Raw genomic sequence first — 18,412 nt, 5'->3', positions numbered from 1 at the left:
GCGGCTTTCACTCCACAGTAGCCTAGGGTCTTCTGTCTCCATCAGGCATTGCATGTCGGGCTTTGCTCGGGCTTCGCTTCGGCTTCCTTCCCTTTCCTTTCCTTTTCCACTAGTGACGGCAAATATGGCCCATGCTCGTGTTAGCCCTGAGAAGCCAGGTTCCCTCCCATTGGCATCATGACGGAGGGAAATCTGAGAGAAGCCCCATCGAGACATTTCTCAGGCATCTCCCCAGATAGGTGGAAAAATGCAGTGGGACAGTGTTGTGGTCTTTGGTGGGTGGGATTTCTTGCTGCCTTTGTTTTAGGGCTGAGTTTGGTTTCCTTTCTGCTTGCTCATGCTTCTTGGATTCTGTCGTGGGTGTGGGTGGTGGGGTGAAGGATTTCCCCACCACCCTTGCCTCTCAGCCTGGCTGTGAGGGTGTAGCCAGTTCAGTTCAGTTCAGTTGCTCAGTCGTGTCCGACTCTTTGCGACCCCATGAATCGCAGCACGCCAGGCCTCCCTGTCCATTACCAACTCCCAGAGTTCACTCAGACTCACGTCCATTGAGTCAGTGATGCCATCCAGCCATCTCATCCTCTGCCGTCCCCTTCTCCTCCTGCCCCCAATCCCTCCCAGCATCAAAGTCCTTTCCAATGAGTCAACTCTTCACATGAGGTGGCCAAAGTACTGGAGTTTCAGCTTTAGCATCATTCCTTCCAAAGAAATCCCAGGGTTGATCTTCAGAATGGACTGGTTGGATCTCCTTGCAGTCCAAGGGACTCTCAAGAGTCTTCTCCAACACTACAGTTCAAAAGCATCAATTCTTTGGCACTCAGCCTTCTTCACAGTCCAACTCTCACATCCATACATGACTACTGGAAAAACCATAGCCTTGACTAGAAGGACCTTAGTCAGCAGAGTAATGTCTCTGCTTTGAATATGCTATCTAGGTTGGTCATAACTTTTTTTCCAAGGAGTAAGTGTCTTTTAATTTCATGGCTGCAGTCACCATCTGCAGTGATTTTGGAGCCCCAAAAAATAAAGTCTGACACTGTTTCCACTGTTTCCCCAGCTATTTCCCATGAAGTGATGGGACCAGATGCCATGATCTTCGTTTTCTGAATGTTGAACTTTAAGCCAACTTTTTCACTCTCCTTTTTCACTTTCATCAAGAGGCTTTTTAGTTCCTCTTCACTTTCTGCCATAAGGGTGGTGTCATCTGCATATCTGAGCATATTGATATTTCTCTCTGCAATCTTGATTCCAGCTTGTGTTTCATCCAGACCAGCGTTTCTCATGATATACTCTGCATAGAAGTTAAATAAGCAGGGTGACAAGATATAGTCTTGACGTACTCCTTTTCCTATTTGGAACCAGTCTGTTGTTCCATGTCCAGTTCTAACTGTTGCTTCCTGACCTGCATACAGATTTCTCAAGAGGCAGGTCAGTGGTCTGGTATTCCCATCTCTTTCAGAATTTTCCAGTTTATTGTGATCCACACGGTCAAAGGCTTTGGCATAGTCAATAAAGCAGAAATAGATGTTTTTCTGGAAATCTCTTGCTTTTTGCATGAGGTGGCCTGATCTCCTTTAGAATGGATTGGTTGGATCTCCTTGCAGTACTGAATAATGTATGAGAAAAAACAAATTTAATGCACACCCTGGATGAAGAATGGTGCTGGAAATAAACAGAGTCCCATTCCCCTTTCTCACTACAGGCAGAGAACATTGAAGACAAGGGTCTTTACCCTGGGCCATCTAATAATAAAATAACTTTCTCCAAAGATGGATTGGTACTGGAAGACTTCCTGTCCTAGTGATTAGGAGTCTCCAAATATAATGGCTAGCTATCTGCCACCATTGGTAAATTTTGTTAGTATATAAGGTCCAAAGATAATGTTGGTAAGAATCTAGTCAAGACAAGAGAACATAGTCCACATTGCGCAGATAGAAAATTTAATACAAGGAGCTAGTTTCAAAGTTGTAAAAGTTAGAAAGGAAATAAGTAATGGTGAGGAAACATCCAAATTAGCAAAATGTGTTTAAATCTGAAAGAATAATTGGGAAGATGGTGTTCCCTGTCAGAGTAATTGCTCTGACTGGGCACACCTCTGACTGGTGTGCCCAGTCAGAGCAATGCCCAGGAGCCCGAACCAGAGGAAAATGCAACACTGTGGCAAATGTTACTCAGAGCTTAAAATGAATAGAAAAAATCTAGGCTCTTTCCTATTCCAGCCAGGGCCTCCCTATAGTTGAAACCGGTTTCTAAGAGTCTGGAAATCCAATTTTCAGAGTCAGCTACTAGTACAGAGCAGGTAAAGGGTAAGGGATGAATCTTAGAGCAAACAGACTGGCCTAGAGAACTCTCAATCATAGTTTATGCCTTATCTTTATATATGAACTTGAAATAGAATTCCAGGACAAGGAATCAGAAAATATGTTGAGAAATAATCGAGAAAGTACGTTTGACTAACTAGAGTTCTAGGAATAAAAAAATGAAAACAGGGAAAACAGAGGAAAGAACATTTTCAAAAATAATTTCCTACAACTTAAATACACAGGTCTTCATATTTAAAAGGTCTAATGTGTGCCCAGCATATAAGACAAATCACATCTAGGCAAATTCTTTGTGAAACTTATCAAGGTAAAATAAAAATCCTAAAAGATTTAATAATAATAACTACAATTATAATAATTATAACAAAGTCATCAATAAGAATTGAGAATCACACTGAAAATTTATCATCAGCACTGTTTATCATAGACAATTAATTATGAATATCTTCAAAGTTCTGGTGGAAAAATACTAAAGTTACTCATAACCTAGTTTTTATAAGCAGTTAAACCATCAAGTATGATATTAGGCTAAAGATATTTTGACCTCTTATACATTTATTTAGGAAGTGATTTGGCAATACACTACAGTCAAATAAGAGAACAAAACAAGAAAGTGAAAGAGAATCGAAGAGAAGAAAGATCTCAGGGTGGCAATTATGCATCAGGACAAGAAAATGATCACTCTGAATTGGAATGAGAGGACAGGCTTGAGAGGCGGTGGGAAGGATGCAAAAAAGGGAAAATCCCATATATTTCTCACCTTTGAAAAATGGTGATAAATGTAGACAATGTTAAGGAAAACAAATAAAAACTTCAAAACACAAAATACATACAAATGGTCAGAAAAGAAGTGTAAATCCTGGTACGTTACTTGGCTGAAAAATTTGCAATGTTTATTTATAATAGTAAACACCAGCTATTAATATTTAACTTTAGAATCTACCTGTATACAAAGCAAAAAATGACAAAAAGGACATGGTATCAAGTCTGAAGATTAAAATTAAAAGCTGAGATGACAGAAGCTGAGAGGTGATGGAGAGGGGCCAAATGAAGAGAAATGCAAGTCCACAAATATCCTCATCCCATTGGTGGGGAGTTTAAAAGATACCTTATACAAGTTGTTAGAACAAGAAATAGAGGTGTGAATACATTATTTAAAGATACAAAGGTAATTAGAAATTAAAAATAGTGGTTTAGCTAGATTAGGAAGCTAGAGAAGAAAAAATGGCAGGTATGTGAATTAAGTATCACCTATCAGAAGAGAATATCAAGAGTATGTCTGATGCTTGGGGGTGGTGCACTGGGATGACCCGGAGGGATGGTGTGTGTGTGAGATGGGGTGCGGGGGGCGGGGGGGGGGGGAGGTGGGAGAGGGATTTGGGATTGGGAACACGTGTACACCCGTGGCGGATTCATGTTGATGTGTGGCAAAACCAATACAGTATTGTAAAGTAAAAAATAATAACTAACTAACTAAATGAATCTATAAATAATTCTTATGATTTTGAGGTTAAGATAATTATCAGAAGAAACAGCTAAAATTAAAAGTATGCTTCTAGAGAGTAGGACTGCCAAGTTGAAGGAACAGAGAATGTTGATGTTCTTAGTTATAGGCCTCTATAACACTTGACTTTAAAATCCTGTTCCTTATTAGTTTGATAAAATGTATATATGTGAAATTTGTACAGGTTTATACTACAAAATGCCCAGGTATGAATTCTACACCATAGACTAGGATGCAAGAAATTCATATTTTCTTCTCTAGGACCCCACATGAAGCATGGTGCAGCCAAAAATTAAATAAATAAACAAAAGCCCTGCATATATATATATATAAATCTATTCCAAGATGACATCCCATAGACTGCCAGGAATTCAACCTCAGCTGTTTCAAAGACCCTTCCCCCGGCCCAATGTTGCATAGGCTCTAAGAGCACACTTAGTCTTCAGCAGTCTCCTTGACTTTAGTCCATCCATGCTGGCTGTCAGTGAGTCCATCTAACCCCTCAGCCCACTACAGACAGAAAGCAGTAATCCTCTGCACCTATACCTTAGAGTGTAATGTTTTGAGGTTCAACAGGTGAAGACTCGCCAAATGCAGGAGAAAACAGGAGACACACGGGTTAGATCCTTGGGTCAGTAAGATCCCTGGAGGAAGGCATGGCAACCCACTCCAGTATTCTTGCCTGGATAATCCTATGGACAGAGGAGCCCATCAGGCTACAGTCCATAGCGTCACAAAGAGTCAGACAGGTCTAAAAAACAGAGCACATGGGCTTCCCTGATAGCTCAGTTGGTAAAGAATTTGCCTGCAATACAGAAGACCTAGGTTGGATTCCTGGCTTGGGAAGATCCCTTGGAGAAGGACTAGACTACCCACTTTCCAGTATTCTTGGCTCAGCTGGTAAAGAATGTGGGGGTCGCAAATAGTCAGACACAACGGAGCGAATTTCGCTTTCACATTGCACATACATTTAATAGAAAATATAAGAATGCACAGGGCACAGTGAAAGGGTATTGTTACCCAAAACTTTTCTTTCATGTGTATTTTCATGGACTCCTGAGTGTATAATTTTTACTGATCCTAAACATTACTCTTTATTGACATCTGTTTTCTAAATGACTTGTTATAGAACATTCAGAGGATAGTCTAGTTTATAAGCATAGTTTTGCAACTGCTGGTTTCAACAGCAGGTTCATCTAATTCAGGTCATATTAACATTAAGACCTATAACACCAACAGATAGCACACAGGTTAGGAGAAAGAACCTCAGACTCCTAGGGGCTCTACCTGTGCTGAAACTATTAAGACAATCCAGATCAGGTAAAGGAAACATGAGCAGAAGACCAAAAAACAAACATTTAAATGAGAAATGAGTTTTCAGTATTTATTATTTATTTTAGTACATTTTTAAATAATGGCAAATTTAAAGACAATAAAGAATCATAAACCACTGAAAAATATGAATCAATGAGTTTATGCAGTAAAGCAAGTAACCAGATAATCAAATTAAGACAGGAGGGCTCTTGCTCAGAGTAGAATTCTGAGGCCAGGGGTGCTGGACTGTCCACATCTACAAAAGGATTTGACAGTCTCCTGTGCTTCTGAAATTCTACCATTTTTCCTTCTAACTCTATATGCTTATGTTTATCTGTGAAATCTTTTAAATGAAACATGTTGTTACTGAACAACAGAGAACCAGGGAAAGACTGATATGTAATATCGGTAAGTCAACATTGTATTTCTTTAAACATAGGCATAATAAGTACACACATATTATATATTGAATATACATGCATATATAATCACAATCGTAAGTAGATGACTGACCCAGATTGTAATTCATTCTAGTGAATTACTGAATCTGAGGAAGCTTATAGAAAGCCCCAGATTTGTAGCCAGCTGTCAGAAGTAGGAGTTGCAGTTGGCATCTGAAGTGGAGCAGTCCTATGGGACTGAGCGCCTTTAGCTGGTGGGAGCTGACACTGCTCGAGGTAGAGTCAAGATTGAGTTCAATTGCTGGATGCTCAGTTGTCAGAGAATTGAAGTGGAAAAATGGTGTTAGAAGAAAACCGCTGCAGATCCAGGGAATGCTCCTGAACTGAAGGTCAGCTTTGTTGGGATGTGGACATTTTCAGGTAACCTAGAGCCTCCTCTGAATAAGGCAGGTCACAGAAAAGCAACAGCAAAGGACACCTCAGAAACCATCTCTAATGACATACACCGCTTAAAAATGTCTTGAGGTAACTATTCTGCAGCTTATTAAAATGACTAATCACGCACTTCCTATTGCCTGCATATCCTGCATTAGCAGGGGGTTCGTTACCACTGTGCCAACTGGGGTGCACTAGCTTAAATACTAGTTCATCAGTAGAACAAAGTTTTAGTTCTTCCTCAAGGGATAAATGTAACAACACGATGCATATCTCTGAGTTGTTCTGTAGAAACTAGGAAGACCCACACACACAAGTGGAGGATGCTGAGCACAAGCACGTAGACCCCAGACTAACTGGAGCCAGAAGGCTGATGACTCAGACTCCTGTCACCTCACCACAAACCGATCAGAAGAAAATCCACAAGCTGATCACATGCCCAGCAACTTTCAGCTCTAATGTTGCCTTTAAAAGCCCTTCCTTGAAAGCCATCTTTGGTTTTGGAAATTGATACGAGAAATCCGAACAGGACTGCAGATGAGCTGTGGGGACAAGGGACAATGAATGAAAATGCCAGATGAAAATAATCAGAATTCCAGGGGCACCACCTGGAGTAAGGCCGACTAAATACAGGGAACCCCGCTACAGAGGTGAAAGGATCAGGGTCCAGACGAACCCTTGGAGAAGGAAATGGCAACCTACTCCAGTATTCTTGCCTGGAAAACTCCATGGACAGTGGAGCTGGGTGGCCTGAAACCCATAGGGTAGCAAAGCGTCGAACATGACTGAGCAACTTCACTTTCTTTCTTTCAGAAACACAAGAACTCAAAATCATCACTGGGGGAGGAAATACTTTTCTGTATAGGCAGTGGGAGGAAGGGGTAAGAAAGTAGGGCAAGGTGACAGCCCATAACTGCTACTGCCCCAAGTAAGTGAGAGAGTCAATTCCTAGGCAGATTGATAAGTTCAGGGGTTCCCAAGGAGAGAGGGGTCTGGATTTCTCAAGGAGGAGGAAAGGACAAACTTTTTTTTCCCTCTACATTCCTTAGGATTATATAACAATAATGTATCTTGCTTGAGGACAGTCACTGGGAAAAACCTTCGGGCTAATCCTGTTGTCTTAAAATGTAAACTATGGGAGTAGGTCTAGTGAGGTCTTTACAACCTTCAGACATTCACACACACACACACACACACACACACACACACGGAGGTTTATGTGTATTCTGATTCCACACACACACACACATATGGAGGTTTACGTGTATTCTGATTCCAGAAAACTAATACACACAATGTTAGCTGATACTAGCTTACCAGCACCAAAAAAGTTGAAAATTTGCTTTGTGTACTTCAGTTGTCACTCAGTCGTGTCCAACTCTTTGCAACCCCATGGACAGCAGCACACCAGGCTTCCCTGTCCATCACCAACTCGCAGAGCTTGCTCAAACTCATGCCCATTGAGTCGGTGATGCCATCCAACCATCTCATCCTCTGTCATCCCCTTCTCCTCCTGCCTTAAATCTTTCCAGCATCAGGGTCTTTTCCAAAGAGTCAGTTCTTTGCATCAGGTGGCCAAAGTATTGGAGTTTCAGCTTCAACATCAGTCCTTCCAATGAATATTCAGGACTGATTTCCTTTAGGATGGGCTGGTTGGATCTCCTTGCAGTCCAAGGGACTCAAGAGTCCAACACCACAGCTCAAAAGCATCAGTTCTTCGGCGCTCAGCTTTCTTTATAGTCCAAGTCTCACATCCATACATGACTATTGGAAAAACCATAGCCTTGACTAGATGGACCTTTGTTGGCAAATCATTGTGCTGTACACCTTAAACTTACAGTGCTGTATGTCAATTACATCTCAATAAAACTTAAAAAACAAAAATAGTAAAATATCCAGGAGGGATGGTATAGCGGCAGTGAGGAGTGGAGGGGTAAGAAGTAGTTAAATTGTGGATATATTTTGAAGACTACCCACATTACTTATTACACAGGGTTATCAAGAGGATCAACTGAGAGGGAATAGTTTGGAAATTATATTTTACATAAATGCTCCAGTCTCTACTAGAGTCAACATTTGTGAAACTCTTCATTTAGAAATTCAGTATTTGGTGGGAAGAGAATACAAATCCATTTTGGTTAAATTGTAATTAGTGAACTATCTGATATTTAATGAACTTTACTAAATTGTGGAATCAAGTTATCTCAAGAGCCTTTTCTAGGTGCTGTCTAAAAAAGCCTACAGAACAGTTTATTATAACCAAGGCTGACAAAAAAAAAAAAAAAATAGAGACAGGCATATACACTAATACAGTAGTGGAAAGGGAGTGAGAGATGCTATACATAAAAAAAAGCCTTGCAAAACTGCACCCACGGGACCTGGGAAATCTACCACAAGACTTTCTAGAGCACATCATCATGACATGCGTTAACTTGAGGTAGATCTCAGCTCATCTGGAGCAGGAGCTTTCTAACATGAGATGCACCCTTTAATCACAAAACATGATGGTGCCTCCCGAACTCAGTTAAACTCAGTATGCTTCCTTCCAGGCAGAACACATGTCCCAAGAGGGACAGAGTCTGGTACAAAGTGCTGCTTTCCAGCAGTGCCAGAGCCACTGAAATAGGAGCTAGGCTTTACTTCCTACCTTCTCCTATCAAGACTGCCACCCTGTCTGGACTATTACTGACTCCCTCTCTGATGGGCCTTTCTGTTGGCTTTTGTTGTTAAAAGCAGATTTTACTGTAGGTGGTCACACACTTGGTTGTAAGGTGAAGGGACTTCATGGAAATGGCAAAACTGCCACAAGGGTGGTAACATGTTTTACTGTAGCTATTAAGACACCAGAAAATTACCAAGAACTTTCAAATCCTACCACTGGAAGTGTGTTCTGTATACCAAAGCATCAGCAGGGAGGCAGAAATGCAAACTCTCAGGTTCCCAAACCTGCTGACTCAGACTCTTCAGGGTGGGAAGGAACTCCCTCAAGTGATTCTTAAACTTAAGTACTGTTTACAACACAAATGCACTGGCTCTTAGATATACTAGGGGTGTGGTTAGTAAGAAAAAGCTATTCTTTCCTATTTAAAAATTCAATTGTTGAGTGTGAAGGTTATTCTACTCTATCACCACAGTCCTTGATTAGCCCTCACTTCACATTTACAGAGTATTTATATAATGTCTTACCTACCAGGGTGTCAGCAACCGGTAAGTCAGCAAAATGCACGCTATGAATAGAGACTCATAATTAACTTACATCAAGGCAACATTAATGTTCAAATCACTTCATCCTACAAGAAAATATACACATTTGCCAGAAGCAATTCTGACATTTTACCAAGAATACATTTCAGATTAATTTCTAGGTAAGCAGTTAATATATGTGTATACACATAAACCTGTATGTGTACAGATATTCAATATATTCATGTTTGTATAAACATATATGCAAACATACATATGCATACACACATCAACACACACATGTATACACAGTGTATACACACTTCTGGCCTGTAAGGAGCTAGCTAACTAGCCAACTGTCAAACATGACTACATGGTCTCCTGAAAGGCAGAGGTGGCCAAGGCTTTATTTCCTCAAAGATAGCAATTCATTCAAGAGTAAACAATATTTCAAAAATAGGCAGAAAATCTGTTCTAAAACTATGAAAATGTATCTCACTCTCTGAACTATGGATCTCAAAACTAAGGAACCCTGCCCAGCAGTACCAGTCAAGACACCTGTCTACCTTACTCACCAAGACTAAGAGGGCGCTTACCAAACATGTGCTGCTAAGCAATTTTCTAAAAAAGAAGAAAATTAGAACTCGGGAAGTAAAGGTTCAACAATTAAACCCTGAATGAACAAATCAATAATAGTTTTACACAGAAAATTGAGAATAAACTGTCTCAATTTTATATTACTGTTTTTTAAAGGGGAAACAAGACAAGACCCCTTTTCATCTCATATTGATTATCAGTAAATTCTTTAAAATATTCAGAACTCCAATGTTTATAACAGTGTGACTAATTATGGTTTATCTGAAGAGGAGCTCTTAAAGTTTTTAACCATGATTTTCAGGAAGCTATTTCAAGCGGCACTTAAACTTTTAGAGGAGCGCTGACTACTTATGTATACTATGAGTGCTCAGAGACAAAACGCCTACCCTACCTTCAAACTCCCTCACTGTCATTACCATCCTTTATTTGCTGTTCCTTCTTTCATGATCGGACTGAGAGAGGAAAACTCAGGAAGTGCAATATTCCACTGTGCCTTTCAATTTTCCTGTAAACCAAAATATGAAGGAGTGAAGGAAGGAAAAGCGGGAAGAAGGAAATAGACCCCATTATTTCTTACCGCTAAAATTTAATAAGCGTCTGTGATGGACAAAGGAGAAGACGTCTATTTTAAAATTATTTTAATTTACAAATAGAAAACATCTTGGAAGAAAAAAATGAAAGAAAAACATAAAACACAGAGACAAATTTCTGCTCCAACAGCTTCTCAAATCCTCACTTGTTCACCAATCCCCAAGATGAAAACTACTTTTCTAAAAAGGTATTCAGCCGCCACTGTAAAAGAAAGAAAGATGGTCAATTTTGAGTGTTAAAGATTTTAATAATAATACATTTGAAATGCAATATGCTGTAATTTTATGGAACCAGAACCAGTTATTTGAGAACCACATCTATATTACTCCAAAACAGCACAAAGGAGAAGAAACTGAACTTTAAAATCTTGGAACTGAAAAGGCCCTTACAGATGATGTGGCTGTTGGAACAGGCTTCCTCTGTTAAAACTCAGAATCCTCATTTGAAAAACATGCTTAACAGCATAGCATAATGTCTTTCATAATAAGATGAAAACTATGAATTACATAACAGGACTGTTGAGAACTTTTTCAATTTGATGTACAAACTGGTTCTCAACCACTGTATCCAGAAACCTGTATTAATAGTAATAACAAAAATTGCCTTCCCTATAGAAGAATGTCTAAGTTTCAACAGCATGAACATTAAAATAATATACTGAGATACACGTTTTAAAACTGTAATGTTAAGGAAAGAAGATAATTCCTGTACTAAATGAAAGTTCACTTGGGATTTTCTGTAACATCTTACTGAAAAACCTGAACAAACAATTTGGCCAACCCAAAAATACTCCTAAAAAAAATAGCCCTGCATCTAAACTTTAACATAAAGTTCTAAAGGCTTATTCATTAAACTGTATTGCTTAAACTAAAATACCCACAACTATATAAATCTTTTAAATTATAACCCTGTGGATATGAATTCTGATGGCTATAATTGTACAGAAGAGGGGAAAAAAATCATCATAAGGAAAACAGTGATAATTCAGCCTAATGAAAGAGAAGTTTGTTTATTCTTCACCTGCTATCATCTCAAAAAGATTTTAATACGCTCTTTCAACAGGAAAAATATTTCTTTCAGTTTTATAGTTGTCATGGCATATCATGAAAAGAGTAAGTTTTCTGATAGCTTTTCTCACAAAATGTTTTATTTGGCCCTCACTTTAATGTAAAAACTATCTAGAGAGATATAAACTTTTAACTTTATTTTGATACATTTTTGTTACTAGAATAGTTTTCTAAGCAACTAGCTTCCTAAACGTCAGAGCTCAACTGTCTCTAATCAGTAAGATTCGCAAAACATATACTGTGCTTGTTGTAGAAATTAGAATCAAGAGAAAGCAAATTTTTAACACTTGTTTCAAAGACCTGTTGGGAACATCTCAGTTTCAAAAAGGTGTACTGAGAGTGCCTCATCCTAAAAGGTACTTTAGACCACAACTCATATAATGAAATAAAAGGTTTTCTAACATAAAACTAAGGTAAATAACAATGCTGAACAGATTCAAAATTCAGAAGTCTTCTATAAGGGAATCTAGCAAAAAGTAACTTAACAAGGGTAATGTTCCATTCTTAGGCTAAAAACAAACCACACCAAGTAAACCCAAGATAAAGGAAATTTATTTAGCAGTTATTTGTGAGAAATTGTCTGAAGACTTGAGTCTTTAGCAAGAAAATATCCACAATAGGCAATGGAGTCTAGGTATTGGATTTTTAAGAGGGCTAATGAAATGCAAACTGGAGCCTGAAGTGAGGCCTGTGACTCAGAATGAGTAATGGCCTGTACAGTGGTTAAGAACTGAGGCTCTGGAACTTGGATTTCACATGCTGCTCTACCACTTACAGGCATGCAATGTACTTACTCTCCATGCCTCAGTTTCTTCACCTATAAAATGGGCATAATAACATTGCTAATCTCACACAATTGTCATGAGAGTTAAAAAGGTCAACTCACACTAAGCTGTGTGTCCTTGGCACACACCAAGTGCATAATAAATGTTAACAATTATTACTATCATCATGATCATTAGAAAAAGGTTAAGAACCTTACATCGTTCACTTAATTCAACACTTACTCAAGTGCTTTCAATATACACAAGATAATACTGTGCTAGGTTCTGCAATACATACATATACACACATAACTACAATATAGACGTATATATATACATATGCATGAATATATGTAGTCATATATTAGTATTACATTATCAATTAAGAAATAATTCTGTAAGTTACACCTGTCTGACAATGGGCTAGGAAGCTGCATAGCAGAAGCACTGAGCTGACATCACAGACTCCACTCTACCCACTCTATTTACTGATTAGGTAGGGGCTGTAGCCCAAAGACATTGAGGCTCAGCTTTCCTAATTCTACTTGAGGATTTGCTCCATGATTCCAAAATTCCCAAAATGGCTTTCCTCACTAGGAATATAGCAGAGATTTCTAAACTGATGGAAGAGATTTGAGATACTTGGTCCTTTCCAGGTCTAACTCTCTGTGATCCTTTGTGGCATGTCTGCATAACAGCTATGAAAACCTACTTAAGAAATCCACCTGACCATGCTCATTCAGTCACGTGTCATTTAAAAAGGATAACTTCCGCAAGCATCCATAGTAAAATATCCAGTACTTAAGAGATTTATAGTTTACAAAGCATCTCTACCTTATAAAATAAGCCTAAAAGGCTTATCTCATGATTATATATCTAAATGACAGGTAAGGCTCAGAGACCAAGCAAATACAAAATCACAGAGCAAATAAGTACAACAGGTACTAAGTCTTTACACCAACAAAACTGCCTAAAGCTGACTGCTCTAACTGTACACTGCCACAAGGTGTCTCGACTCATGAATGCTTAATGAATCTCAAAAGCAAAAGCATTTAGAAAAGAATAAAGCAATTCCAGTGTTTTTCAGGTTTTTTCCCTCCTAATATACTAAAGTGTCAGTGTCTCATTACATTAACCACAACTTCCAGTCATTTATCTTTTCTATAGCCCTAGTCAGGAACTATTATCCCCACTGAATAAACTGGGCACAAAGGAGCTAAGTTGTCCAAAGTTATGACAGCTATTAAGTAACAAGAAAAATGTGAATATAGGCAATCTGGTTTAGGTTTGAACTCTACTACTATAGTGACCTTCAGACGGGGAATATTTCCTCTGCACCTTAATGTTGACAAGCTAATGTACTGCACAAAGAGAACTTGGATTTGAATACTGGTTCTATCACTGAATACCTGTTTTATCTCATACTGAGTACCTTTAACTAGCTTCCTCAATCCTTTGAAATTTTACTTATTAAAAAATGAGTGCCTATCTCACAGAATAGCTTTAAAAATTATGTAATATATAAAGTTACTTTGAATTATCTGGTACTCAGTAAATAGCAGTAGATTCTAACAACATTAAAAATTCAAAGAAACATTATCTATATATTAACCAAACAGCGAACTGTCAACTCAAATGGTCTGCATTTTCATTTTATCCTTGATAGTGTCTGTTTCAAAAAGTTTACTTACACAATGATGTTATTAATAGGAATATGGATCAATTTCACAAAAAAGCCAATGAATCCCATTATAGCAAATCCTATTGCTGTTGCCATGGCAATCTTCTGGAATTCTGGATTTAGGAAACACAAAATTTACATTACTTTTTGCACTGTCACTGCAAATAAAGGGGAAAAAATTAGCACTGACATAAATAAACTTACTGGTATACACTTCTGATAATAAGTATGCAATATTTTTTTAATGACATATTAATAGTAAATAAAGTATGACAGATTTTTAATTTTCCTGTTTTACTTATATTTAAGGAAATATAAAAATGAAGTGCATGTTCATGCTAGTGAATCAATCAATAAGCAGAGAAATATTTATCTTCCTAGCAAATGACTAGAATACCAAAAAGGAAACATGAATACACAGCATTTGTCTTAAAAAATTTTGTAACATTGATAAAAATATCAACTATAAAAGCACAGAATGTAATTTTTTATAAACAACAGGCCCACTGTCTTTGATATTGTCATAAAGCCAAAAAACAAGGCTTGAAAAACCAAATGGGGTCAAACACAGTTTTATGTAAAGGTTCAGACCCTGTAATGTTTCCATTTAACACTACTTCCTCAGGGAAGCTCTCCCCGCTTGTTAGCTTGGTTAGCCCTCCTATCACATACTGGTAGACCTTCCTCTATCTACCTTACATAATACTCACCACAGCAGTAACTAAAAACTATAATTGTCATTATTTGTTTATGATTGTCTTCCCTCAAAGATTCTAAGCTCCATAAGAGCAAGGACCACTCCTTATTACATTTTTTTATATATCATGCTATATATGTAATATAACATGTAATGTTATATTGTCTATTATATTCCCAGTCCTAACTCAGGCAGCAGTCAAAAAAAGAGCAGAAACAGACAAATTCTAGTGCATCTTTTAACACATGAATTATGATAAATAAGAAACTTTCTAGGTTGGTACCAACTATGCTGTTGATTTCATTATAAGGCCTTTTTTTGTTTGGGAGAGGTTTAGGGGAAGAGTGACATAGCATGAAGAGTTTCAAAAGATTTTTCAGAGTGGAAATGTGAAAGATATTGAAAACTCTATAAAGTCATTACATATGACCAAGGCAAAAGCAATATGGAAAATAAGGCTGTAACAAATAACCTTATAAGCCTGGAAAACACATAAAAAAGAAAAATCTATAACGGATGCACAAAGTATACAAAATGTAGCAAAAACTGACAATTCCAAAATAAAGCAAAAATAAATCAGTAAAAGTGGTGAAAGAAATACAACAATTATTAAACAGGAAGACATTAATATAGGGCTTAGAGAATGCAAAATATTAATTTTTTTTCTCTCATTCCAAAGCTATTACCTTTTCTATCAGGTTTGGTGCATCTTTTAACCAGCCGAATTGAGTCTTTCACAAACTGCCGACTTGGCTCAACGAACTGCATTACCTGATCCATGATGTCTGTTTAAAAACCAAACAGGAGAAAAAGATAATCACTGGTGTTACTTACTATATAGCAAGGACTTGCTGACTTATGTCAAAATGTAAATCCATACTGATAATGGATAGGTGGATTTCATCTCATTAAAAAAAAACAAAACAAAAACAAACAGACTCCAAGAGTAAATCAACACTATTTTTTTGTAATCTCCAGCAAACTATCAAAACAAATGCAGTAAAAAAAACACAGGTCTTGCCCCTGCTCTCAATGATCAAGGCGCACGCTCTTAATATCAAAGGGCACTCACTACTAAAGGCTAAGCACCTGACAATACATCCACTCCTTACACACCCTGCAGTCCTCTCACTGTTCCTGTTAAGGAATCTACAGTGTTGAGATGCAACCAAGCATTTTCTATATTTTACTTTAAATTCCCGGGACACCAGTGTCTAGCGCAGTGAGTGCCAACTGGGATGCTTCCAGAGCCGAGTAGAGGCAAATGTGGACTTCAATCGGATTGTTCTCTATCTATACAATTTTTAAAACCACAAAATCTGGCTAAACCAAGATTCAGAAGCTATTTAGCTAAATTCTAAATCTTTAGCTTTGGACACACCTTTTAAGGAAAATGGCTATACATTTTATCAACAGGTTCTCCCGTGTAATCTATCACACAACAGGAACGTCATCCAATCCTTAACAGTCACTGGTATTTAATATCACAGCTAATGAAACCAGCTCCTTACTTGTACTTCATTTATTTCTAGCACTTACAACAGCGGCCAGGGACAGAAATACTCAGTAAGTTTCTGTTGAGTTAAAGCCATTCACAAGAGGAGGTGGTGGTTCTACAAATCCCTTTCTATGGAATGTAGCCTCTCTAGGCCCTAGTTTTCTCACCCAGGGTGGGTTGCTAAAACAAGATATATGAAACACTAAAAGTATATCAGGAATTCTATAAACATTCTAGGCCAGGTATGCCAGGCCCAGAATGTTTTCATTTAACTGTTCTTCAACTCCAGTGAGGTTAAAATTTATAGATATCTTGATGAAAGCGAAGCACCTTTTTTTCCCAACAACGCGTTAACAACCGAAACACTGCACTGAATGTCAGGGAAGGGGATCCAATAACCCCTTCTGAATTGACTCAGACTCTAGATTCACCCTCCCACGTCACAGTACAGGACTGAGCTCTCGAAGACACATTCCACACCCACGGCCCCAGAGCCGACCCCGAACGGACCCTCTCTGACAACAGAACCGAGTGGAAACGTTCCCACAGAGGTAGCCAAGGACGGCCGACCTCAAAGCTTAAGCCCGGGCCGAGAGTCGGCCGGAGGGATCGAGGCCCTGGAAGCCCTTCTCCGTCAGACTCGCGGCTCTGAGTCAGCTTTCCCCGACGCCTTGTGGACAGGGAGCAGGCGGCCGGAGGGCTCCCCCACGCCCTCTGCCTTCGCTAGTGCCCAAAGGGTAGCCCCGAACCCCAGCCACACGAAACCTCACCTGCTCCGCGTCCGCTCACCAGAGACACGTAGCACAAGAGCGGCCAGACAGACGCCCACAGGAACCGGAAACCGGGCCCAAAGACCAGCAGCCCACCCCTCCGTTCATTGGGCTTTTGGGACTACGTCAGCGCGCAGGCGCAGTCCGATGTTCGTCTGGGCTACACTTCCGGAAACGGGCGCAGCGGTTGCATAACTACGAAGCAGAACTTGGCTTCGGCCTTTCGCGGCTTGCGTGGGGAATGGGGCGTTGCGTTTGTCGCGTGGGTCCCTCCGCTGCCTGGGCGGGGCGTGCATGGTGTGGGCGGCGCTGCGTGGCAAGGTGGCAAGAGCTCTCCGCTGTGTGGTGGGCTGCGTGGCTTGTACCTTCCGCTGCGTGAGCGGGATCGGGCGTGGCGTTCGTCTCTCGGATGCCTCCGCTGCCTGGGCGGGGCGTGCATGGCGTGGGTCCCTCGGCGGTGTGGGCAGGGCTTACTCCTGGGCGGGTTCTTCATCTCCGGGTGCTTTCCTGGTGGGTTACCTTTGCAGAGCGGGTCCGTACGACAGGGGATTGGCTCTGATGTGTTTCGTCTTGGACGGTTATCTCCTGACTGCCTATTCCTTTGTATGTATTTAATTGTATTGGTCATCACGGACCTTATAAGTAATAAAGTGTTTTATGACCAGTCTCACTCGACAGTCTCGTACCCCCAAAAGCTCGCTTTCCTCTGTATTCCTCTTTGGAGTTCCTTTGGAATTGAAGCCTTTATGCTCTGGGTTTGCCAGTGGGGACGTGGTACAATGTATGCATGTAATCTTGACTATGGGTTTCGCTGAAACTATTATGATGGTTGATGGTAGGTGGTGAGCTTGTCGAGGTGTGATTTTATGTTTTTAGAGTGAATCAATCATTTCAACAGTTAGTTATCAAGCACCTACTGTGTATAACACTTTACTAGGTGCTGTGAATGAGCCAGACGTGTCGTACCCTCTTACGGTCTAGTAAGGGAATTTACAGAGTACGGAAGAGAACAAACAAGATAACAAAGTAACTATAGTTAATAAAATGAAATGGCAATCCACTCCAGTACTATTGCCTGGAAAATCCCATGGACAGAGGAGCTTGGTAGGCTACAGTCCATGGGGTCGCAGATAGTCGGACACGACTGAGCGACTTCACTATATGCAGATAAAAAGCCTTCATGGATCGCAGGCATGTCTTTAGGAAGGGGCCTACATAACTCAATGGAACTATGAGCCTTGCTTTGCAGGGTCACCCAAGATGGCCAGTCATAGTGAAGAATTATGACAAAACATGTTTTATAAATAAAAAGTATTGTGAAGGGGGAGCGGGAAAGTAAAGAATGGCAGTGTAAAGACAACATTGCTTTGGATGTTCACTATAGGACTCTTAAGGCACCTGGGTTAAAGGCCTAGAGATGAAGAATTATTTAAAACCCCAATCTGTCCAGAATTTTAAAATTCTTTAAGGCAGCATACACATATGAACCTGCTGTATGTATGGACTACCTGCAGTGCAGTGTATGAAAATTGTTAAAAACATAAATTCCTGATCTCTACTTCTACCCACTGAATCAGAATATTTGGATGTTT

General features: G+C 39.5%; 1 protein-coding gene across 1 annotated transcript; it reads right to left on the bottom strand.

Annotated features, from left to right (window-relative positions):
* On the bottom strand, positions 10,319-17,100 carry SEC61G (Sec61 translocon gamma subunit). The gene is made up of 4 exons (XM_005695496.3): positions 16,821-17,100; positions 15,239-15,337; positions 13,866-13,968; positions 10,319-10,544 (listed from the first exon to the last, which is right to left on the bottom strand). The coding sequence occupies exons 2-4, from the start codon at positions 15,330-15,332 to the stop codon at positions 10,535-10,537; spliced, it is 207 nt and encodes a 68-aa protein (XP_005695553.1). The 5' UTR covers positions 15,333-15,337; positions 16,821-17,100; the 3' UTR covers positions 10,319-10,534.

Source organism: Capra hircus, chromosome 22, assembly GCF_001704415.2.
Source record: "Capra hircus breed San Clemente chromosome 22, ASM170441v1, whole genome shotgun sequence".
In the NCBI taxonomy this organism is placed as follows: Eukaryota; Metazoa; Chordata; class Mammalia; order Artiodactyla; family Bovidae; genus Capra; species Capra hircus.
Note: the sequence above shows the minus strand (reverse complement) of the source record. Positions and strands in the feature narration are given on the sequence as shown.

What these genes read in the sequence shown, in the direction of transcription:
- SEC61G (XM_005695496.3), bottom strand. Translation starts at nt 15,332, where the DNA reads ATGGATCAGGTAATGCAGTTCGTTGAGCCAAGTCGGCAGTTTGTGAAA. An exon ending in CACCAAACCTGATAGAAAAG is followed by an intron (nt 13,969 to 15,238) that starts GTAATAGCTTTG and finishes TCCTAAATCCAG; the next exon opens with AATTCCAGAAGATTGCCATG.